The 25,891-nt window shown below is 41.2% G+C and overlaps 1 protein-coding gene across 1 annotated transcript in view; it reads left to right on the forward strand.

The window, feature by feature from the left end:
* Positions 1-23,845, forward strand: part of otc (ornithine transcarbamylase) — a 41,985-nt gene extending 18,140 nt beyond the window's left edge. The window contains exons 4-10 of the mRNA XM_067992867.1: positions 746-833; positions 8,220-8,373; positions 12,606-12,728; positions 16,574-16,627; positions 16,747-16,896; positions 20,516-20,653; positions 23,660-23,845. Of these exons, the coding sequence (XP_067848968.1) occupies positions 746-833; positions 8,220-8,373; positions 12,606-12,728; positions 16,574-16,627; positions 16,747-16,896; positions 20,516-20,653; positions 23,660-23,719 (767 nt within the window). The 3' untranslated portion in view covers positions 23,720-23,845. The remainder of the gene's footprint in view (positions 1-745; positions 834-8,219; positions 8,374-12,605; positions 12,729-16,573; positions 16,628-16,746; positions 16,897-20,515; positions 20,654-23,659) is intronic.
* Positions 23,846-25,891: the final 2,046 nt, after the last annotated feature.

Here is a 25,891-nt window from a genome sequence, read left to right on the forward strand (position 1 = left end):
AGTGATCAGTATCGAAACAACAGCAAAAAATGTAAATGAGCAGCAGTTCTTCCTAAAAGTTATTTACAAGATATTAGGAGTCATTTTAACCTAACTTGCCCAGCGGGAAACTGATGGAATTGGGCCGAACCCAGGTTTTACACCCCATTCGATTTTAATATCAGTTGACTTCAATGGAGAGTAAAATCGTGCATTATGTAAAACCGACCTTCAACCCGATCCCATAGGTCGGATTGGGTTTAAAATTATCCCTGCTGTCTTAATCCTCAACTGGCCTTTTTGACTTGCTATGCAACCTCTGTCCTCCTTCCGCAAACTTTGTTCTTACCCAGTCCCTGGACAACTTGTTACTCAGCTTATTATTTTGGTTGAACCCTTACAGCAAATTTCACCCGCTCCATTGTACGTTTTTCAGTGCTAGCTTTATTACAGATGAAACACCCAAAAAATGCTTTGTTCATTACTGACAGGAAGGGAGTTGAATAAATGCATTATTCAAACAGCAACACTGATTCTGACCTTGGAGCTACCTCAGATTAATGTCTGCTCACTCTGCCTACAGCACTGCTAACAATCCTTAGTTACTTAGTAGCAAACCATACAAATAATGCTGAGAGAAAAGCTATATAAGTTTTGAAGATTTCAATAAAGATGTTATGCAGAAACTTTAAAATTAATTGTTTCCTCATCGTTCACCGTTTGTTTTCTATGTAGCCACTTAATTCCTTTTGTTTTTCTCCTGAAGGATTCGCATTGCTTGGAGGGCACCCATGCTTCCTTACGACAGAAGATATTCATCTTGGGGTAAATGAGAGTCGTAAGGACACAGCAAGGTTAGTGACAACATAAAAATTGAAAGAGAGGGGGTAAAGACAATATGATGTTGATAAGTGTTACAGTAATTGAAATTAAAGAAAATCTGCCTCCAATACTAAAGTGAAAATGCAAGGGAGCAACTAGAATGTGATGTTCTTCAGAATTTATGGTCTTTAATAAAAGAATCCAGTAGCATTATCAACAAATGAAAAATAATATGTAAATATCAAGAGATTGAACAGTGTGTTAGCTTACCTCTGCATACCAGATTGAATCCCTGTTGATGTCAGTTAAATATGAAGCAGTAATTTTCTTCTCCAGTTGGCAATATAGTAATAAAAGATAAAATTGTAGCAGTCTAATCATGTACAGAAAGATTAATGAATAGAGTGTGGGTTATAAGTAATGACCCATCGCTTAGACACTTTCTCCTCATGCAAGATTAGCGGCTTAGTCATACTTTGCCACAAGTTGCTGGGAACATTACCTGTAAATTACCTTTTGCCGAATAAACATTCCAGATACTGGAAATTAAGATCCTATCAAACTATCAGCATTTACTGGACAAATTCAATCCCTCTAATAAAGAACTCACACCCAATACAATAAATGCAATTGTTTTTTTTAAAGGTACATCTATGAAAACATATAAATGATATTATAGGGTGAAGTTTCCTTTTTTTTCCCCTCTAATTATATCCCTCCTCTTTCATTCACCTGGCCTGAATCCTCTGGCAGAGAGGAGACGTCTACTTTAAAGCTGTTACAAATGTTCCCTGTCATTGGCCACCAGATGGTGCCAGGGACCACCCAGGGTGAGTCCCTTTTAGATTTTCTTTCCCCATGCCTGGAGACAACGTAGCCTCTGCTTAGGGGCCTTCCCTTTTAATGCAGTTAAGATCGATTAGAGCGAGATTTGAACCACTTTTGGCCCCACTTCATGGCACTGGTAGTCGACACACAAATGATCAGCACCCCTTTGCTGCCCAAACAATACAGATTTTCATAAATACACATATCCTTAAAACAAAAATCATTTTAAGTTAGGATAACATTTTTTGCCCACTGTGTTGCACCCTTCTTACAGTAGGCTTCATTTATTTGATAAGTTACAATCTGTAAAATGCTTTGTGCAAGTTACAGCTTTTGTATTATTAATTGTATGGAGTTTCCTTTCGTATAGTAAACTAAAAATTAAGAAATTGGGTAATCTGTTTTAAAAAAAAATTCTGTTGGTTCTACCCAAGCTCCTAAAATTAGCACCAGTTCCACTCTGCCAATTTTGAAAGGAATTTTTTGAATTGAACTTTCTGTTTGATTGGAGTTGATCAGATTTAGAATCAACTGCAACCTGGAACCAATTTATTTCTAATGTAATTGTTCACCAGTAACTAGTCTTTCAACAGGGAATACGAATTGTAAAATGAGCATGAAATTTTATAGTAAGCGGTTTTACCCTCTGGCTGGTACTCCACGTGACGCTGCACTGTTTCACTTTATTTATCACCATCATTTTTCCATCGTTGCTCTTTTCTGGGGGGCATTCTGGGTAATCAGCAGTGATGCTAGAGCAAGAGCAACAGAATTAATTACACTTTGTGCTACCTAGTTGCTTAGTCCTTAGTTTGCTGTATAAACAGCAACTCCATACAATTAGAACAACAATAGTTGTAACTAGCACAAAGCATTTCATGAAGTTGTAACCTTTAATAATGAAATGAAAGAAGCCTACTGTAAGAGGCATGCATCACAGTATTGGGCACATATGCTCCAGGGAGGAGAAGCCATAGAGCTCCTCGTATGGTGAAAAATTAAAGTTGCATGCTGCACTCTGTACAATACATTCTATAAATGAACCTGTAAAAATGTACATCTTTGCTAACTAGAGTTTTGTTCCTATTACATAAAACTACAAAGGAAAATCTATATGGAAAATAAGTAGCAAAAAATTAGAAGACTCCTGGGTGATCTCCAATGCGTTAGCCACTAGTCACATGTGGCAAATTGGAATCCAGACGGGGCTAATTGCATTTTTGATTAGTAAAAAATAATGAGTAATAGACACTGTCATTGGGCATGTGATCTCAATGCTCATATTCGCACAGAGTAAATATGTACTTTAACTTTTTTGTGCGATTGTTAGTAAAATGGTGAGACGAAATGCAGAGTGTGCGAGTTCTTTTTGATTGTTGCTTTACTTCCTTAGTTATTGCTTATTAGTTATCTGCTAAAATGGTTTGTAACACGGGTGAAAACACCAGATTTCAGCACCATGGAAACACATTGGGGGTTAAATTCGATAACTCCCGAATCCGAGCGCGGGGTCACGGTGCGCGATTAACCCGTGCCCGGTCGTTGAGATGAAGGCAGCACGTGAGATTCGTGCTGCCTGGTCATCTACCTGATTCCTCCGAGCAACCAGGCCTAGCTCCGCTGTTGAGTGGCTGCTCACCAGCAGAGGGGCCCTGATATCGCGAGTAGCTCGCACCACTTAAAGGCAGCCTGCACCTCTTATTTGCAAAATATAAGATACGGGTCCGCTTCCTGTCACCCTCACACATTGCCACTGTTGCAAGCCGCACATCCACAACTCACAGGTCACACACACTGGCAGCTATTCAACCATGACAGGCACAACACACAGACAAATGTCCCGTTTTCTTGCAGGAGAAGGTGGCACATAACAGGAGGTGGCAGTGGCTCCATGGAACATGAACATGCTGTCCTCTCTCAGGATGACAACATTCCTGTCCCACCCCTGCCACTCTGCCAGTTTCTTTGCTGTTGCCTGTCAGCTAGCCAGGCCACTCCCTGTAGAGTATTGAAACATTATTATAGGAACAGAAGTAGGCCATTTAGCTCCTAAAGCCTGTTGCGCCATTCAATGAGATCATGGTTGATCTGTGACCTAACTCCATATGCCTGCCTTACCCCCATATTCCTTAATACCTTTGGTTAACAAATATCTATCAATCTCAGGTTTAAAATTAATAATTGAGCTAGCATCAACTGCCGTTTGCAGAAGAGCGTTCCAAACTTCTACCTCCCTTTGCGTGTAGAAGCGTTTCCTAAATTCACTGCTGCAAGTTCTGGCTCAAATTTTTAGGTTATGTCCCCTAGTCCTAGTATTCAAGTATAGAAGACCTCCAAAAACAGGTACAAATGCAACAGCAGTCAGAAGCAATAATCCAGCAATTAACCTGTAAATCCTGCATGATCCCTTTAAATAGCGTTGGTGAGGGGTGGGTCCTCCATGCTGTTTATGACCCGTTCTGCTGTGTGTGGTTAAGTCAGTGCATTGGCTGCAGCATTGTTCCAAAATTGTATCTGTCTCTTTAAATCAGCGATGCACTGATCTAATGCATATTCTCCTTACTTTACATGCTGCCGGCATTCATTATCTGCGTGTGTGCAAATGCCCTTACCAAGATGGCGTCCGGTGCACATTCCAGAAGCCATTTTGGGTCCTTAGGTGGCATAGCACTTACAAAATGGGTGGTACGCAGTCTAATTTATAGCCCAATGTATAGGGAGGGGAGCTGTCATTGTGATCAGCTCAACCAATTGGAATAATTGCTCCAGGTCAGCAGAAGAAAGCATGCTCAACCAATAATGAGCAGCTCCAACAAGGCTTGTCATGGCAAAAGGCAAGCAGCATCCAACCATGTTCTGGATGGAGAGCAGGGGTGCATCTGGCATATCTCGCTGCATGTCAACATCACTCTGATGAAGACAAAAGTACTGTTCACAACTGCTGGACAAAAACCTAGAAGCTGCAGTAAGATGTGTGGTCTGATCAATTCATGTCAGAATTCCAAACTTTGGTGAAAGAGAGACTGCAAACTTTCGCACTGAATGTTTGTTAAGTAAATATACACATGAAGTACCTGTATTGTGTGTAAGGCATTTTCGACTAAAATTAGTGCATGTAGCTAAAACGGTGCCGCCGTAACCTGTGACTGTGGATAGTCAGTGATTTCTATTGCATAACACTGCCTTATAGTGAACTAGGGTGAGCAAAACCTAATTTATGGTATATTGTGTGCAGTGTCACAAATCTACAGAACTTCACCAAACATTTCCAGAAATTAAGACCACAACATAAAAAAAAAGTCAGGATAATACCGTAATCTTCTTTATTTTCCTGCCTATGCAATTGAAAACACTTGCTTAAATAATGGTTTTGCATTATTATAAACACTCTAAAATAGCCCACAGTTTAATGTTTCAATGCTGAAGCAAGAGTAGAGTATAAATGTACTAAATGGAAGCTGATGGGTGTGCTGTTGCTCAGCAACCTCCATTACAGTGTTGTTTAGACTGCTAAATCTAATAAAAGGCTTTCTTCAGGGAACAGATATGACTGAGCCACCTAATATTGCTTTCTACTTGCTGTACCAACAATATTCTCACATTTATGGAACACCACTGATTTCAATGGAACAAATATGGCATTTTAATCTTTGGATCATTGTTAATGCTGAAATTTTACTACTTCTAATCTTTCTAGTCTGAGCAGCAATAAACCAGTGAAAGAAAAGGGAGCCTAAAGTAGCTGTTTCATATCCTTTTTCTTGGGCTTTCGTGCCAATAAACACAAATGGGCTGATTTTCCTGGACAAGCACTGTCCTGGGGCAATGTAGGCACAGCATTCCGGAAGTGTGTTGCACTGTGGGTCTGAAACAGCATATAATTTTGCCTTTAGCCATCGTTACCATGGAAAGGACAGACATTAGGAACAGCTGAAGCCACACTATTGGTTCGGTGCCTTTTAGGAGAGGAAGTATGAGCACTGCCTGAGCCTTAAAGGCAGCAGCAATGTTAAAGGGCACGCTAAATGAAGCCCCATTGCTGAGCCAAAAGCCCTTTGATCTTTACACGTAATGAAGGAGGGTTTTTATGAGGACAGCTTCTGATAAAAGTGGAAAGTAAGTTATGTGTGACAGAAAGCTTGATTTGCATGTTCGTGGTATACAAATTGATTTAAAGGTTCCATCCCCAGTGAAAGTGTTCATGCTGCTGTGCCATGGCTGGAATATCAGAATATATTGGAGGGAGTTGGAAAGAGGCCGGCACTGTGGTGCCTAGTAATAATTGGAGTAAAGCAAGTGTACATATGAGGAAAAAGAAAGAAAGAATGTAGATTTATATAGCGCCTTTCACAACCTCAGGACATCCCATATCGCTTTATAGCCAATGAAGTGTAGTCACTGTTGCAACTTAGGAAACGCAGCAGCCAATTTGCGCACAGCAAGATCCCACAAACAGAATGTGATAATGACCAGATAATCTTTATCAGAGTCATGGTATGGGAAAAGGCAGAGGGTGTTGGTTTAACTGTTTATTCAAGCTGGCTTGAATCCAGAAGGGGGGATTCCAATTGATAGGGAAACAGTTATTAATGGTTCAGGAGAGGCCCAGGCGAATTACTTTAGCAGCTGGATTTTGGTTGTTTCCACTCGTCTGCCTCCAAATAAGCCATGTTGTAAAAGATGGGATCCACAGTACTAAACATGCGGGTTGAAATTAGTCTGGGCCCATTTTTGGGCTCCGACTCAGCGCTGAGTAAGCAGTGCACACCTGAACCCAATGCTCAGTGGCCAGCCCGAAATTGGGTCTCGGGCCTCATCTATATATTCAGGGTGAGCTGCTAGTGCCTGTTACGCCTCCACAGGCAAGGGGCCTAACACCTATTTTAGCTGGCTGCATCGGAGGCCTGAAAATCGTCCAAGACCAATATAGCATTGGACGTTTTTCAGGCATCCTTGGGGTGCAGGGCTTAGTTCTGCAAAGTTAGTCATTTTTGCCTCCGTTTTTCACCCGCCAAACTGGCGCAACCAATTTTTACCCCATCATCTCTATCAGTGAGAGAAAAAGACCAAACATGTTGTGCAACAAGTACTGAAGCAGCTAAACCATTACTTTGTAAAAAAAAAAGCAACTTCACCCTACCAACCTGACCCTTTTAAGACAGGTAACACCTAAATGGCAGTTGTAGATGATGTAGCACTGGGTCTTTCTGGGAGCAGACTGCTACACCCAGCACTATTACAGGAAATCTGTGTGCAGAAGCATCTGACATTCATTTGCATTTAATTTACATTGCTGTACTCTCTACAGGCACGGCTGCCTGACATGCCCTACAGGAGATTCAGGGGCACTGCTATTTAGATGCAGAATGAGAAGGATTAATGCCTAATTTTCCGGTGCACAGTACCAGTTTTTCAGGTGCCAGGAAAATCTGCCCTAATGTCCTTTAACCTATACTGCTTTGTTTTTTTTTCACGATTCCTATAAAATTTTGCCGCAATTTTGTGTAATATGTTAAAAGAGTAACATCATTTTTACCCACAGTATTTCTTTAGTGATCTAATTTTTCTTTAATCAAGGTTTTAGAATTTCTTTGGTTCCCTTGGCATGGCCTGTAAGCACACTGCTTGGTGTGGTACTGAGCTATACCGAGCAGGAAGGTCCCAGGTTTCAACCTTGGTCTGTGCTGAATTAACTGATCTCGTCTGGGTCACCATCACTGCCCCAGATTGGAGAGGGGAAAGATCAGCCAGGATTTTTGCTCCTGATTACTATCCCGTGACCCCTGCTGAAATGTGCATGTGTGTGAATGATGGATAAGGCCACAGCTGGCTTGGCTACGATGCTCAATGTGTCCAAGTATCCTGCTGACATTCAGTGTCTTGATTCACACATAAAGAACGGCCTCTTGCGAGAGGTACTGAAGGACTGCAGGTCCCAGGGGAAACGTACCTCAGCAAGAGCACCTCCTCCAGCTGAAGAGAGGAGAACAGTGAGAAAACTTGGTGATTTTTTTAAATCCGTTTTTTGTTTTGCAAAGTTCTTTTCTTTTTATTGCAGTAATCTATGTGATTGGTTAAATTGACCTGAGAGCAATGCATGTATTACACCCTGGTTGACTTTGTGCAATTGATCTTACACTGACAGATGAATAGTCAAAAAACACCTGAACATTTCTACAAGTCACTTATAAATTATTACTTGCCAAGGTCACCAGTGTCAAAAAGAACATATTTCAGAATACACTATCTTAGCATAGAAGCTGCTTTTTTTTAAAATATAAAATTGTGAGCTGGATGCCACAGTGCATTCAAACATCTATTCATGTCTGTGTTCTGGATTCAAATTAAGTCAAACAGATGAGCTAAAATGCTCTCTCATTTGACCTGTGTAAGGGTTCCCAAGTGAAACGAGGGTGTTCTCAGCATAGTTAGCTAAATTATCAAATATATGACCGTAACAAGTGGATACAAAAAGAATAAATTAAAAAGCATTTGCAAAATTGTCATCTTTATATTTGATCCTTATTGATTTAGGTTTCTAAATTTTAGATTGTTTGCTAACATTTCGGTCTGCTCGTTTCATGTTCCAGGGTGCTGTCTGGGATGACTGACCTGATCCTGGCCAGGGTTTACAAACACACTGATCTTGAGCAACTCGCAGAAGATGGCTCAATCCCAGTGATCAATGGGCTGTCAGAGCTATACCATCCTATCCAGATCCTGGCTGATTACCTTACTCTTCAGGTATCTCCAAAGAATTCCAGAAGGTTGACTTTAATAATCTCCCAGGGAGAAATCAATTGCTTAGTAATCTAGCATTTAATTCATGATTATAACTTAATTTGTATGTTGAGTGGTGGTACCAGAGTGCTGGGTCAGTGCAGATTTATGATCCTGGTTATTTTGACAGCTTTTTTTTTCCCCACAAAGTTTTTCGCGGATTTCTCTTTTCACCCTTCCTCCATTACGCCCATTCACTGCTATCCACTTCCCCTTTTACTGCTATCTATACCCTCCAAGAGGGAGGAGAAAATCAGCAATCCATGCTGATTACTCTTGCTGGGAAAGTGTGGAAATTGGAGGACAGAATTATACTCAGCTGTGATATCTCCCACAGTTGAGAAGCCTGCTGACACTCGAGCACTGATTTTCTGATTAGGTGTAAACCTGACTGGAAGTGAGACGGTGTGCAAGTTGCATATACCTGACCCAGATTGCATTGACCCTCCGCATCGCATATTTTTATGGCGATCTTAATTTTAACATAATGGGTGAGTTCCAGTTGTGGAAAATGCCTGTGACTGAGAGCTCATTCCACAGTGGGGAGGAAACTGTTTTGCTGCAGAATTTGAAGTGTTGCTGCAGCTTATTTGTTTCAGAAATTTAGAAGTCAGTAATTTTCTGTGTAAATGCAAAGTTTGGAAGGAGTGCAGGAAGCCAGAGAGTGGCCTGTTTCTTAGTTGGGGCCATAGAGAGTCTCCTGGAGGATGTGAAGCAGAGGAGGGGGCCCTCGTTGGCAGTGAGCGATGCAGGCCGCTAAGAACTGCAGCCCAGAAATAGCTGGTCACTGGTATGAATGCCACCTCAACCCTTTGTGCACCTGGAAGCAGTATCAAAAGCAAAAAAAAGTTCATTAACATTATTTATCAGGTCAGCCAAGATAGGAGAACCCACTTTGATCCTTCATTAATCAGTGTACTAAGTATACAATTACAACTCCTCACTACTGTTTCAAAATACTTTCACCTTACCACAAATGCTGTGAAACTATAGGGTACTCTTTAGATACCCTGCCTTCAGCCAGAAATGTTCCTTCAATTATCTTGACCTGCATTCAGCCCAAAAGAGTGGGCTGCATGCTAATACTGGGTATTACAGCATGTCATCTTCATTATAGGAATTTCTCACTTTTACTTATAGAAGGACGATCTCCTAACTAATTCCATGTGAGAAATAAGCGCTTGAAATCCCTGGAATGGAGGCCAGAGGGTGCTGGTGATGGGGAAAAGAAGGTTTGCCACCAGCTCATAAGCATGAGCTGTTCTTCCTTCTTATTCTCTAACTCATTTACTGTCAGCAAAACAAATACTGAAGCCCTTTATAATGTCAAAGTGTAAGTGAATGCTGCTCATTAGGACACTATTGTAACTTATCTCCCTCTTTTTCTCCAGCTGAGCCACAGAAAGGCAAGCTAGGGTCCCACTGCATTTGACCATGCCAGCACTTTACACCATCACTCACTCTGTCTCTTCTAAGCACCAGTTGAGAAAAATCTATCCTGATGGGGACTGCACAGGGTGAGAAACACGGCATGAGTGAGGAGGAGGAGGATGAACATGTTGTCCACAGACGCAGCTTGTATCCCATTTCAGCTGCTGAGCCTTTGGATCTGGATCTCATAGAACCTGTTTTTAAAAGATGCTTTCTGTGCATCAAGCATTGGTGCAAGCACTGGGGACAGCCAAGCAGATTGCTGCAGATGGTGGCTTAGGTAGTGGAGACTACTAACTGCATGTACATGATGGTTTTCCAATACTGCAATCTACTACGGAGCTTGTGGCAATTCCAGGTGGTACTTCAGAGGTCATTCTGCAAGCTCCAATACAGGACATATCTCCCCCTAAGCCAAAGACTCTAAGGGCAGTCAGTGCTTCTCCCCAATGCCTAGACTGGTGCCAGAAAGCATGGAGGACCAGGATGCTCAAGTGAATTACTGCAGCCTGCAGCAGGTGCATCTCTGGACTCAGCTGAGAGAAGACGAGACTATTTGCAATCCCAACGGGCTCCCATGCACACACAGCAACCAGCCATTTCATGTACCTCACTTACTAAGTTAGAACCTAGTTGTAACACAAGGCTAGAGTTGAGAGTACATGCATCACAGAGTCACCAAAGGGATGCATTGTGGAAGCAAGCACTAGGCACTTACACACATGTGGTTTGACATTAAAAAATCTAGTTGCAACGAAGTTGTGTGCTGAGGATGTTCTTGTAAAGATTTGTGAACATGTTTCATCAGGTGATGTTTGGGATGTGCCTGCAAGATTTAAGGCATTGTAGTTGAAGGCACATTTGTGGAAGGTGGGGGAAGATGTAGACAAGACTGTTAATGCAGTGGCCATATTTTCAAATTAATAGATGTCCTGTATTGGAGCTTGCAGAATGACCTCAGAGCTGGCATCAGGTTGTGCTGTGCAGGCTCATCCTGCTCCTCATCATAGGCCCCTTGTGTTTGGGCACTTTCATTCTCCATGATGATGCCTCTTTGCAAGGTGAAGTTGTGCAGCATACACTACACTGCACCAATCCTTAAAACCTTACCTAGGCTCTATTTCAAATGCCCCAAACCATGCAGGCACTGAGCTGCTTCAACATGCCAATGAGGTGTTCAGTGATTACTGTGATGGATTCCAGCACCTTATACCTGTGTGCAGCTGGTGTCCCGGGATACCACATTGGTGTCATGAGCCCTGGCTCTGGAGGATAGCCTTGATTGCCCAGGAACTATCCTGACTTGCCTTTGTGGATGAAATATCGATGGGACAGTGGGCTGCCTTAAAATTAAGGAATTGTGACTGCTGCCTGGAAGGTGAGCATTGACTTTCATAATCTGTGGCTGAACATGGCAAAAGGAATTGTTTTCTATTCACGTAGGTAGTGGCATTACGTAATGGAACATAAGTGCAGCCTATAACCTCCTGGACATTCAGGAATCCTCTCACTCTATAAAATTACAACAGCCTCTTATGCTGCTGTCGGTTGTCTACGTGGAAGGAGAAGAAATTGCTTACTCAAGCAAACAAAGCATTGGTCACTTGCTTTACACGTCTACGTTTAGGTTGCTGATGTTCCCAATGGAAACCTGAAATGACCCGGAAGCATAAAAGATTAAGACTTGGTAGTCTTCACTTCCACTGATGGTGTTGTGCCTGCAGAGGAATTTGGCTGCAGGTTTGGCTGGAAAGAACAATTTAAACCTGTCATGATGTCTCATGTAAATTACAGCCTCCGCAAGCACTGCTCTTCTGACAAATGGAGGTGTGTGTGCTGCTCTTTAGAGTCTATTTTGGGAGCACCAGTGGATGGATGCAGAACATCTGTCTGTTGGCCCTCTTCTTCCTCCAAAAAGCACGGATATAGGAGTCCCGTCGGGAGACCCATTGTAGCATTATTGGGACATGTTAGGGAAAAAGGCATCAACACAAAAATTGCCAAAAAGGCTTCTGAAAACCTAAGTGTCGACAGAAGAAAAATGATAGATAAATGGCCTGAAAATCGTTCACTGAATCATTTTACTGGGCTCTTCAGATGAACATGTGTCTATAGATCAGTGCCTAGTGATCCTGGACATCTTTTTATTTGGATGGGAGATTACTCTGTCATTCATGTACAAATTTCAGGAAATTGCATACATGTCAAAATGACATCACTGCAGCTTAATTTAAGTAGCGCTTTCAAATCTGCTTCCTTTGTAGTCTAAATGCTTGCTCCTAGTTCTGAAGAAAGGCCATCGACCTGAAATATTAACCCTATGTTTCTGCACAGACGCCGCCTTACATGCTGAGTGTTTTCAGCATCTTATGTTTTTATTCCTTGCTTGTAAGTAATTGCTAGCATGCCCCTTACAACTGCTGCAGCCATTTAAGTACTGCAGTAGCGGGAGATTCCCTTACTTTCCGCCCCCCCACTCAACTCCCACCCTATGAGGCAAGCTCCCAATAGAGGGTGCAAATAGTGCTGGAAGCCGCCCTCAATGTTAAAATTAAGCCGGTCCAGGAAAATGTGACAGGGTCAAGGTGGGTTCACCCCAGCAGGTCAAAGTGCAGTCCGGATGTACTTCCTGCAGGAACCTCACCACCAAGGACAATTTAGCCTTATTGCTGTGGTAAAAGCTTCAAGTATAAGAGCAAAGGCTGTTCAGAAAATACAGGTTTGTCTGTTTCTTTTAGCATTTATCCTGTATCTGTGCTTGGTAGGAACACTTTGGCTCACTGAATGGTCTGACTGTGTCTTGGATAGGAGATGGAAACAACATATTACATTCTTTCATGATGAGTGCTCCTAAACTGGGAGTGCATCTTCGTGTTGCTACACCTAAGGTAAGCTCTCTGGTGTAAGAGGTACTTTCACAAGATTGATAACCTTTTTGTAATTCATTATTCATTATTATAAACTGGCTAAAAGGTGATCATTTGTGCATTCTTTGTATTGTATATTGCATGTACATTAGGAGAACATATGACCTCTTGAAAGACTAATGGCTGCTATAGGGGAGGACTGAGAGAGTAAACTCACTCCAAACATCGCCCCATATTTCACCAAAAATACAACCAACTCCAATAAGTACACATACAGATACACGGACAAACAAGTGTGTACGCACACATTATTAAGCTTGCTGACAAAAGTGTCACATTGACTGGTCAATAATCACACCCAGACCTTTCATAACTAATTTTGACTAGCTAACAAAATGGTGGTAATGCATGGTTTTAAAACTTGGGCGTCGTGAGAATATCATAATAAACAGTCCATTAGCATTTCTACGATCGCCTACTCATGTCTAGTTTTTGCTAATCTCAGCAAAGAAAGGAAAATATGATGTAATATATCCTTTGCAATTTCATTGCAATCACCATTTCTTTTTTCTTCTCCATTATTTGGCAACATGGTCAAGTGTTGGCCTCACAGTAGCAAATTTTTTTCTAAAACTTTAGACGTGACCTAGAATAGCCATTTCTAACTTCATAGATAAGTGGTTAAAAAAGCATACTGGGTCCTGGGCTTTATAAATAGAGGCATAGAGTACAAAAGCAAGGAAGTCATGATGAACCTTTATAAAACACTGGTTTGGCCACAACTGGAGTATTGTGTCCAGTTCTGGGCACTGCACTTTAGGAAGGATGTGAACGCCTTAGAGAGGGTGTAGAGGAGATTTACTGGAATGACTCCAGGGATGAGGGACTTAAATTTTGTGGTTAGACTGGAGAGGCTGGGATTGTTCTCTTTGGAAAAGAGAAGGTTAAGAAGAAATTTGATAGAGGTGTTCAAAATCATGAAGGGTCTAGACAGAGTGGATGGAGAGAAACTGTTCCCATTGGCAGAAGGGTCAAGAACCAGAGGGCATAGATTTAAGGTGATTGGCGAAAGAACCAAAGGTGATGTGAGGAAAAACTTTTTTACACAGTGAGTGGTTAGGATCTGGAATGCACTGCCCGAGAGAGTGGTGGAGGCTCATTCAATCATGGTCTTCAAAAGGGAACTGAATAAGTACTTGAAATGAAAAAATGTGCAGGGCTACGGGGATAGGGTGGGGCAGTGGAACTAGCTGGATTGCTCATGCATAGAACTGGCGCAGACTCGATGGGCCGAATGGCCTCCTTCCATGCTGTAACCTTCTATGATAAGGCATCGCCCTCATCTTGACTCAACTGAAGAAGCTGTGATTTTATATACGCAATATTTGTAATAAACCAATTTATTATGTTCAGTTTAAAGTGCTCTGATGCACACCAGCAAAGTGCTTCAGATTTTGCGTGTCCTGTCATGGGGATTTTCCTTGACAGGATGGTTTGATTTGCACTTCCGATCTTCCAGAATTCCCTAGATTCTAGAAAGGTGCCTGTGGAATGGAAGGTAGCAAATGTAACCCTGCTATTCAAGAAAGAAGGGAGAGAGAAAACAAGGAACTATAGGCCAGTTACCCTGACATCAGTAGTAGGGAAAATGCTAGGACCTATTATTAAGGATGTATTAACAGGGCACTCAGAAAATCATAATATGATTAGGCAGAGTCAACACGGATTTATGAAGGGGAAACCGTGTTTGACAAATCTAAGAGTTTTTGAAGGTGTAACTAGCGGGGTAGATAAGAGGGAACCAGTGGATGTAGTATATTTGGATTTTCAAAAGGCATTCGATAAGGTGCGACATAAGAGGTTGTTGCACAAGATTAGGGCTCATGGGATTGGGGGTAATATATTAGCGTGGATTGAGGATTGGTTAACGGACAGAAAACAAACAGAGAGTAGGAATAAATGGGTCATTTTCGGGTTGGCTGGTTGTAACTAATGAGGTGCTTGGGCCTCAGCTATTTACAATCTATATTAATGACTTAGATAAAGGGACCAAGTGTAATATATCCAAGTTTGCTGATGGTACAAAGCTAGGTGGGAAAGTAAGCTGCGAGGAGGACGCAAAGAGTCTGCAAAGGGATGTCGACGGATTAAGTCAGTGGTCAAGATGGTGGCAGATGGAGTATAATGTGGGGAAATGCGAGGTTATTCACTTTGGTAGGAAAAATAGAAAAACGGAATATTTTTTTAAATGGTGAGAAACTATTAATTGTTGGTGTTCAGAGGGATTTGGGTGTCCTTGTACACGAAACACAGAAAGTTAATATGCAGGTACAGCAAGCAATTAAGAAGGCAAATGGTATGTTGGCCTTTATTGCAAGGGAGTTGGAGTACAAGAGTAAGGAAGTCTTGCTGCAATTGTCCAGGGCTTTGGTGAGACCATACCTGGAGTACCGTGTACAGTTTTGGTCTCCTTACCTAAGGAAGGAGATACTTGCCTTTGAGGTGGTGCAACGAAGGTTCACTAGAATGATTCTTGGGATGAGAGGGTTGTCCTATGAGGAAAGATTGATAGAATGGACCTATGCTCTCTGGAGTTTAGAAGAGGTGATGTCATTGAAACATATAAGATTCTTAGAGGGCTTGACAGGCTAGATGCTGAGAGGGTGTTTCCCCTGGCTGGAGAGTCTAAAACAATGGGGCATAGTCTCAGGATAAGGAGTCAGTCATTCAGGACTGAGATAAGGAGAAATTTCTTCACCCAGAGGGTTGTGAATCTTTGGAATTCTCCACCCCAGAGGGCTATGGATGCTCAGTCGTTGAGTATATTCAAGGCTGAGATCGATAGATTTTTGGACACTAAGGGAATCAAGGGATATGGGGATTGGGCGGGAAAGTGGAGTTGAGGTTGAAGATCAGCCATGATCTTATTGAATGGCAGAGCAGGCAGGAGGGGCCGTATGACCTACTCCTGCTCCTATTTCTTATGTTCTTATTCAGTACAAGTCAGTCTTCAAAGATATTTGAACTGCAGAATAAAACAATAACCCTAGGAGTAAATGTTTGCCTTGAGTGGTGTACAGGTAGCCGAGTGGTGTACAGGTAGCCAACTGGTGGGACACGTCTGCTGGTGCTCGATAGTCCCGAAGGGAGGTGCGGGCCATTTTGAGGGCCACACTTAGCTCGTTAGCTTAAGACAAGCGGGCTGTGGACGGAAATCCAGTGCCCCAGGGCAATATTGTGCGGCCCGCAGGCCCGAAGAAAGTTTTGAGGGTGGGGTGGGGGGGGGGGGGGCGTTTTAAGGAAGGAAGGGAGGGAGTCCGGTGCAGCAGCGACCCTGGTTGTTTTTCTGGTGCCAGGAGAAGAATAAATTAAAACTCACCTCCGGGCAATGGAGGTAAGCTCTATTCATATGTGTCAATGTTGTCATTATATACCTCTGTACCAGTTTTACTTACCTTCATGGAAGTTTGTGGAACAGTAACGAAACAGCAGAGATTGATCAGTTCTACTTCATGAACACCTGTCCTGCACACCCTGCCTATCCACAGTCTATTTGAGTGCTATCATGTAATGCTCTGTCCACCCCCTACACTAAGAATTGACAACATTTAGCTTACTGAGGCAGACAAATTCAAATGTCAGGCAACCGTGAGACAAACTCTCAACCTTCCGGTTAGGATTAAGTCATTTGAGCTACCAGTCTTCTTCAACCCTGTTAACCAAAGTCAACTGTCAGTACATCTGCCTAGTGGATTGTGAGTGTTTGAGAATTACAAAGCAGAGATCTATGTAGTACCTTATGAAAACTTGTACTATCAGCAGCCTGCAGCACCAACAGAAAAGATCATTATTATTTTTCTTTATAGGGTTTTGAACCTGATGCCAATGTCACCAAGTTTGCTAAGTCATTATCGGAAAAGGTAATTTTTTTGTTATATTTTCATTTGTGAGGATTTCAGGTGTTGGTGTTCTTTCCATTTTGGAGATGAAGTTGCTTGTTCCTAAGAGCTTTTCCTTTTTAAATTATTATTGAAATTAGTGTGGAACCGAGTTGTTTTTCACGAATGATCCACTGGAAGCAGCAAGTAGAGCCAATGTTCTGGTAACAGACACGTGGATCAGCATGGGACAAGAAGAGGAGAAAGCGGAAAGGCTGAAGGCATTCCATGGTTATCAAATCACCATGAAGGTAGGAGGTGTGAAATCTGAAAGATATAAAAGGAACAAGGCGTAGGCAGCCATGTTCACTTCATCAGATCATTTAATGTCCAGCAATTGTAATTATTACTTTTCTGCCACAGATTACCAGTACTCCCTACCTTTGAACTCAGTGCATGCATCCCAGCTATTTACCTCTATGCTACCTCGATTTCCAAATCAACTAGAATTTTTGATTTCACCAGGTTTTGAACATTAATCACTCCAAGTCGGTGTTGTTCAGTGTTGTAGCAGACAGGGTTTTCACAGATTTCCAAGCAGTACTGTTAACTGCAATACATTTTGCAATATAATAATATTTGTTTTTGTTCAGTTTTTAAAATAGTCTTATATTAAAGTGAACTTTTCAAAAGCAGATACAACAGGTGATTTGATTGCATTAATGATTATATTATTGCTTATCCATTCATGTACAAATCTTCTGGTGTCGCTTAGCATGCTTTAGAAGGTGATTCTATCTTCTAACTCTTTCGAGTTACAGGGATGACATCCTATCGCAAATTTACTTTTTTTGTGAATTTACAAATTTAATAAGCAAATTTACACTACTGTTTCACAATACTGGCTGATTCATACTTTTGTTTGAATTCCACAGTCCTTGATATTCAGGGGTTGTTCCCTATGCTGCTATTTGTTGATAAATCCATGATTTACAGTTTCAGTTTTGGCCTGCTGTTCCTGACCTCAGCTGCTGCTGCCACCATTGCTCCTTTGCTGCTCAGGTCATCTGAATCTATTTCCATATGGATCGGCCCAAAACCAACTATACATTTATCACGCAAGGGCAGATACACAGGGAGAGAAAAACATTCAGACGGAGAGAGGAAAAGAGACTGAAGTTCAAACACAGACAAAGAGAGAAAGAAATAGATGTTGAGATACACAGGGAGAGAGAGAGAGAAGTTCAGACCGAGAGAAAAGAAGAGACAAGTTCAGACACTGTTGGAGAGAAATGCTCAGACATTTAGGATGAGCGGGATGGAAAGGCTCATCGCGAAAGAGAAGGACAGACACCAAGGAACCTGGAACGAAAATGGCATTGAGGGAGAGATTTAGACATGGTGGTAGAGAGAACCGCATTAAGCGAGAAAAGGAGAGAAAGAGTCGAGGTCTGAGGAGAAACTTAGATATATATATATATATATAGGGACAGAGATTGGTTTGGATGGATGAACTCGTCGCATGACTGAGATGCCTATGAGGGCGTGCTTACAAAAGATGGAAATAAAATCATTTTGCACCAGAGCTTCAGGATTTTTGTATGACATGTTACATCAGCAGCTTTTAGACCTGTTTAACACTGTCCTGAATGCTTCTGTAAAAAGTAAACTCCTTTGCAGGTTAATGCCCGTGGGGGGAGAGGGAAAATGGCTGGATTAAAGCTAAAATGCATCTACATTTCTTCACTATCACAAACCTACATTGGGTGTATCATTTGCTTATATTTCTCTTTGCACCAACCTCTTTTCATGCAGTTGTTAGTACAGAAAATACAGAATTTTCAGCTCTTTTAAGTTTTCTTTTCATTTTCCCACCATTTATTCTTGTGCTTTTTTCCTTGCCTTGAATTATACACCCAAATTCAACTTGCTTCCAGGCCTCTCCAGTAATCTTCAACCAACCATTAGGGAGTGCATATGACTAATGAATCAATTCAATTTCTAAATCTTTTACATCTCAAAAGTTCACCTTCAGGGACACAATCTCTTACTTGTGTCGGCTTCTAAAACCAAACACTTACCAAGGAGCAGCATCCACATGGAAGTGGAAATGCCCAATGCATTAAACTTTTGCACCACTAGGTAGCAGCAGGAGACATCAGTAGGATCAGCCAATATACAGCTCACTACTACAATATCATGCCATTTATCAACAGAAAGCCCAGGGTTTCTGCTCCTGAACATAACCAATTATGCATAAAGAATTATGCAATTACTAATTTTCCAGGGAGCACTCACCTTACAAACATATTGATGGATTCAAAAGATGCCTAACTGTTGAGGGGAAAGCAGAATGCAAAGTTAGCTCCTAGGAGACATGGGGTACCTGTTCCAAACATAGCTTATGACACCGCTGCAGAACCCACAGAAAGGGTTTACAGCAATGCACATTTGTGAGGTAGAAATATAATAGAGCATGCCTTTGACTGGTTAAAGAAACATTTTTCATTTTTGGGCTGGTCTGATCATGCCTTGCAGTATGTCATGTATCGAGCTGGCAAAATAATTAAGTATTAAGCACAACATTGCGATTGAAAGAGGCAGATCCATGCTTGCCAAAAGGAAGCAGCAACAAGCCAGACCCCAACAAAAGGCAGTAAAAGGGGGACAATGATTCCTCTCCCTTGTAGTACAGAAGCCAGTATCCAAAGTTGCAAAGGTGTAGTGAGCACTCACTTGTGACTTTTTCCCTTGATAACTGTACATGGCCCTTTTTGCAATCAGAAACACTGAAATCCAGATGTTTTAAATATATTTTGGGTAAGTTTACCTGGCTGTTTTAAGCATTTTTTTTCTTACACAAGACTAAAAAAAGAAATTACATTTTGAAGAAAGATAAATGACTACAGTTTTGATAATACTGAGCATTTGATTTTATTCATGTATAAGTACTTGTGCGCATTATATTTAAGGGTAAGTTTTGCAATGCCCATATTGCTGGCAGGGCCTTGAACTATGTGAGTTGGAAAATCAGGTGCTGTACCTCGCATGCCCAATTCCTAAGGTGCCTGATTTTAAGATCGAGATTTGGACAATTTCAAGCATACCAAGCTACCAACATGTGCAGATCTCTTTTTTTTTATATTTAGATTAGCAGTTGGGGGTCCCATGTCAAATCTTACAAACTGGGCAAGGCTCTGCCCACTGCTCAAGTTTCATTCATTAAAAACTGGGCTTAAGCAAGCCTCTTAAAGGGAGAACGTAAGTGCTTTTTGTATTTTTATGTTAGTATGTACTCTTGGCTGTGGGTACCAATACTGAAGTGCAGTCCCCATCACTTATAGTATTAACTTGATTTGCCCGCTGTAAGCAGTGGATGGTAAAACTGTATCTTTGCTACTGGCTATTACAATGACAACACTCTGGTAGTTGAAGGGAGGTACTGTGTGCAGTGTATATTTTGGGAAGCAGAGAGGCTACAAAAGAAAATTGGTGCCTGCAAGAGGATTAAACAGCACATCCTGTGGCATTTCTTTCAAGAATGGTCTGGAGACTGTTCTCTTCTGAGGCAAAATGTCTGAGAACTGCAGGGCTTTAATCCACCAAAGGGCACAAGTGGTGTCATAAGCAGTAGGATGTCATCCAAAACCTTTTATGGGATTTATGGTGCATTATTTGGTATACTATATAATACGACAAGTCTGACCTGCCACTGCCTGAAATAGCCGGCGTGCCTTTGTAATTGACTTCAGTGGAGATGGCAAATGGTTAGTCCCATTTACCCGATTAGGTGGCTGCCCGTGATAAGTGTGGACGGTTTAAGTGGTGAGGACTGCATTGAGCCTTTTTGTAGGTGAAAATGAATACTGTACTCTGCATTCAAATTGTAAGGGTGTATTCAATATCTGATGCCTTGTATCTGTTTCATAGACTGGAAAGTCAGCTGCACCTAACTGGACATTCTTGCATTGTTTACCACGAAAACCGGAAGAAGTTGATGATGAAGTATTTTACTCCCCAAGATCACTGGTCTTCCACGAAGCTGAAAATAGGAAATGGACAATCATGGTAAGAAAATTGAAAATATTGGATGTCACAAAAGTTTGTGAAAGTTTCAGCTGTAATAAGAACAAAAGGGAGCATGGCAAACAAGAAACCTTCTTAAAATATTTATAGCCCACATAAAAACTTACAATAAAATTAATTATTTACTTCATGCTGCTGGATATATTGCACACCATTAAATTTCAGAACTACAATCTAATGTAATTACCTAAGACAGTGTTATTGGTAATTTTACTATGCGACCTTTAAGGACTTATTGCTACAGTACACCTGCCTATCAGTCTATGTGTTGATATCATATGATACTAACTGATATTATACTAATTGTAATACTTAATTTGCACAACATGTTCTATTTGAGTAAGGATCCAAGTTTTATTCAATGGGCCATTTTGTTGCAGTTTCTGGATTAACACCTTATGGATTAACTCCATTACTGCTTTGAAGTTGTCAATCTGAGGGCGATTAAAAATTTGGCAAGTGGTGTAAAGCCACCTCTAAGAGTTAGTCTTACACTTCTTGGGCTTCACACTATGCAACCATATAACACTATATCTTTCAACTTTATTTGTAAAGTTTGAAAATATTCCAAGACATTTGTTGGACCTCCTTTACATTTCTAAAGTTAGGAAACCACACAACAGGACAGTTGGCTGATTACTAACATTAAACATTTCAGCAGCATTTCAACACTGGAATGAGCAACACATGCACAAAGCTCACAAGTACAGACCAGTATGGAGCTGGCAGTATAATTCAGCACTAGGGCTTCACAGCACTAAAGCGGATACAAGCATCAAACTAGCATTTTCTGTAGAAAGGAAGCTTAAGAGAATTATGCAGAAGTCACAGTGGAATTTTAATTTAGCAACCTTTATTGGCATACCATTTTTAGCACCACAGTGCTCAAACCCAATTTAATTTAGCAGTGTCGAGCATAATTTAGAGTACCCACATAAATATTTCAATTGAAATTCAAATGTTCTCTTGCATTATTATAAGGTCAAGCAAGAGCAGCAGCAGCATACATGTTCCCTGTCCCTCTCACTCAACTCAACATTTGTCAATTTATGTCAAGCTGAAAACTCCAGAGTTATTAGTACAAGGAAAAATATACGTTCAAATTAAGTTAAGTTTTTCATAAGTAAGCCTTCTGATTTTTAGGGTAAAACCTGTTATTTACAGCCAAAAGATTAATTCCAAAATGAAGGTTAAACCTGATACTGTTAATGTTGGTGCACTGAAGTTTTTTTGTGATATAATGCAGCTGCTTTCTGCATTGGCTCAGGGAGCATGTCATCTAGTCTCTGTACCAACAAGCATTATCAAAGTACAATACGCCTGTATCACATAGAATGGCTCAACAAATTTCCATGGGGGAGGAGATCCTGACGATGGAGCAAATGATGCTTGCCAATTCCTTCTGGCATTATACTTAGTGAAAACCATTGTTGAGAGTTTTAGTATTTATTTCAAGTGTCTTATTTATTCCTTCCAAATTCATTCTGCACAGCTAATTTCATTTGAATTTTTTTTAACCTAATTGGGGAAAAACTAAAACCTCAAACTCAGAAGGGCTATTCAAAAGCAATTTGCAATTACTGGAGTTTAATCAGCTGAAATTGCACAGCTTACCGTTATAGAACACTGGTTAGCTCTCTGCTTCTTGTCCAACTAGGAACTGATAGTTAGACAATTGACGAGTCTGGATTTGAGCCATCACTAGGTGTCTAGCAGGTGCAAGGAGCTCCACACGCATGGCAAGTTGAGCAGCACAACTCACCATAAAACGAGTGAAAGTATTATCACCATCCTCCTGAGGAGAAAATTGCACCAATTCATATTTGAGAAGTGCTACAATCATGCTACTTAACCTTACATATCATAATGTTATTATTGCTGCTTCATGGACAGAACATTAATACAAATTCAAAGTATAGCATTTAATCATTTGGCTGATTTCTTTCCTTCCTGCCTTAGTTTTCTTTGCTGCAAGACAGCCTCCTTTAGTGGGGCAACCAGGATAGCTTGAGCTGTTCTGTCTAACTTTACTGATCTCTCATGATCGCCCAAACAGGAGATATGTCTGCGTTGGTAAGAAGTTGTCTCCATTTTGTTTCCTTCTCCCTCCATGGCCTCGCCCTTCCCTTTCTCTGTAACCTCCTCCAGCCTTCCAAGGACTCTAGGTTTCTCCAATTCTGGCAACTTGTACATCCCCGATTTCTTTCGCCCCACCATTGGCGGCTGTGCCTTCAGCTGTCTAGACCGGAAGCTCTGGAATTCCCTCCCTAAACCCCTCTACCTCTCTCTCCTCCTTAAGACTTTCCTTGAAACCTATGTCCTTCACCAAGTTTTTGATCACCTGTCCTAATATCTCCTTATGAGGCTCGTGTCAAATTTTTTCTGATAACGCTCCTGTGAAACGCCTTGGGGCATTTTACTACGTTATAGGCGCTGTATAAATGCAAGTTGTTGTTGTTGAAATGGATTGTACTCCAAGTAGTGCCGAAGTGAGAACTGGTAAATCTCGCTTCCAATGGAGGCAAACCAGTTTAAGTGGGATGGAGCCCCTGGACTAACCTGTCACAACACATGCACTCTACCAGGCCACTAAATACAGTACTTTATTGGGTAAGGACAGAGGTTTAAATATGTTCACGCTGAATAATCTCTGGGCTAAATATTTTGTTTGTATACTGTGCCATATGTATCTGCCATTAGAGGTAAAGTGAAAGTCATTCATTGAACCTGTTTAGATTTTTTGCAATATGTTCCTCCACGACAGTCCCTATTCAAAGCCTTTGTCATCTTCCACTGGCCAACAGCAGGCATAATTTGCAGTGTGAAATAGATCTCGGCTACTTTTTTCTATATTGAGTAGGATGCTCCATTACAATGAGGAATTCTATCTGCTGTCCTACCTTGTTGTTCAGCATTGTACCAATGATGAATTATTATCACTGTTTAAATATGAACTATCTCTAGTTTGTGTTTTCTGTTTTTTTACAGGCTGCAATGGTGAGCATGCTGACAGATTATTCTCCATTGTGCAACAAGCCAAAATTCTGAATCATGTCCTACAACCCAACATCCACGGTGCAAGCATATTCATGGAAGGATAATATGAAAAAATTCAAACAACTTTGTAACTGTACAATTCTTTGATATATAATTAAATTACACAATTTCACTGGATTATGATGCCGATGTGACTTATTGGAGGTGATAGAAGAGAGATTGGCAGCTCACGAGATCCTTTGACCTTTTGAAGAAACATAAATATGATGTGTGATCATCTCATTCAGTCATTGTGGGTACAGTATCTGCTAGGCTATATTTTGCAGACACATATTGTTTACTGATTAAAAGAGAATTATATTCTATTGAACTGTCCCATCACCTTATTGAGATATTAATACACTTTATCTCTCATTCAGTCACCTCAAGTTGCTCTGATTTATGCTGGAGAATTGCTGGTTAGAGACAGACTGGAAACAGACATTTTATGCAGAATTTCCTCTCTGGTAACATGACTGGAGATAGTGGATTGTGGTCCAGTAAAGTTAAAAGTCTTACTCCTGATATTTTGAGGTCATCAGAGTGTTGTAAGGTTACAGACCCATCCTGGACCTCAGCATCTGAAAGGGTAAACTCAGGCCAAGTCTAAACAGTCAATAAGTTCAACATTAGCCACTTTCACATAGACATACAAAGGTTAATTTTCCAATTGCAAGGTCCGAGCACAGACCCTCACCTGATAGGATCGCATATCAGAAAATTGTGTGCGCAATTCATGATTTTCCATCGATTAATTTTAATGGGTGGAAAATCACACAATTTCTCATCAGCTGGGAATGCGCAATCAGAAAATCTATTGTGTGTGTCAAAAGTGCTTAAAGAAGAAGAAGTAAACTTACAGTAAGTCAACTACTGAAGCTGCATACCCATTCAATCTGGTGTTAGCACTTTGGATGTTAGTTGCCGAAGTACCTTCTCAGAAATCCTTTGTATTCATCTTTAGGGACTCAAACATTCATCACCATCTTTTCCACTTACTGCACTCTCCCCTTCATTAGAAGATGGAGTTAGAATAAGCTTTGGATTTTCTTTTAGTAGATGATATTGTTTTGGTGGACGCCTAGGCATCTAGTGCACTGCATTCACCATCTTAACCAATGGGCTGAACAGTGACATGTGGTAGGGGGTGTCCCCAAATCAGATATTATGGCTTTGCTTGGCTCAAGGCAGGAATTCAAAAGTATTAGTTGGAATATACTAAGAGCTGTCTGTTGCAATTGTTAATTCATATTAGTACCTGGGGAAATCTAGTGGATGCCAGCTTTAACTTGAACGACAATAGCAACAACTTACATTTCTATAACATTTATTACATAAAGGAAAACATCTTAGAACACTTTACTGGACAATGGATTATGAGTGGAAACTGAACAGGAGTGGGAAGGAGAAGAGGTTCCTGGAAGTGGACAAAACATTCATAGAAAGCAGTTAAGAATGCTTTTGGAGGGAGGTGACAGGCAGAGCCATAGTGGCTGAAGAAGCAGCTAGTGACGGTGGAGTGGAAGAAGCATAGAATGAGAAATAGACTGTGGTAAAAAGAGCATAGGGTGTGCGCAGGAACATTGGGCTTGAGGAGATCGCAGAGGTCCCAACTTCCACACTTGAGCTTATCCTAAACTCTGCTGCCCATATTCTAACTCACACCAAGTCCCGTTCACCCATCACCCCTGTGCTCACTGACCTACATTGGATCCTGGTCCGGCAACACCTCGATTTTTAAAATTCTCATCCTCTGGTTCAAATCCCTCCATGGCCTCACCCCTCCCTACCTCTGTAACCTCTAGCCCTACAACCCTCCGAGAACTCTACGTTCCTCCAACTCTGGCATCTTGTGTATTCCCCACTTCATTCAGCCCACCATTGGCGGCCACGCCATCAGCCATCTAGGCCCTAAGCTCTGGAATTCTCTCCCTAAACCTCTCTCACCTCTCCTTTAAGATACTCCTTAAAACCTACCTCTTTGACCAAGCTTTTGGTCACCTGTTCTAGTGTCTCTTTGGCTTGGTCTGAATGTTTGTGTCATGGCGCTCATGTGAAGCGCCTTGAGATGTTTTACTCTGTTAAAGGTGCTATATAAATGCAAGTTGTAGGGAAGGACACAGTTCCTTTGGACTACACTGAACAGGGGGGAGGATATCCTGGACTTAGACTTTGTTGTCTCCA

Source organism: Heptranchias perlo, chromosome 11 (genome assembly GCF_035084215.1).
Source record: "Heptranchias perlo isolate sHepPer1 chromosome 11, sHepPer1.hap1, whole genome shotgun sequence".
NCBI classification, from domain to species: domain Eukaryota; kingdom Metazoa; phylum Chordata; class Chondrichthyes; order Hexanchiformes; family Hexanchidae; genus Heptranchias; species Heptranchias perlo.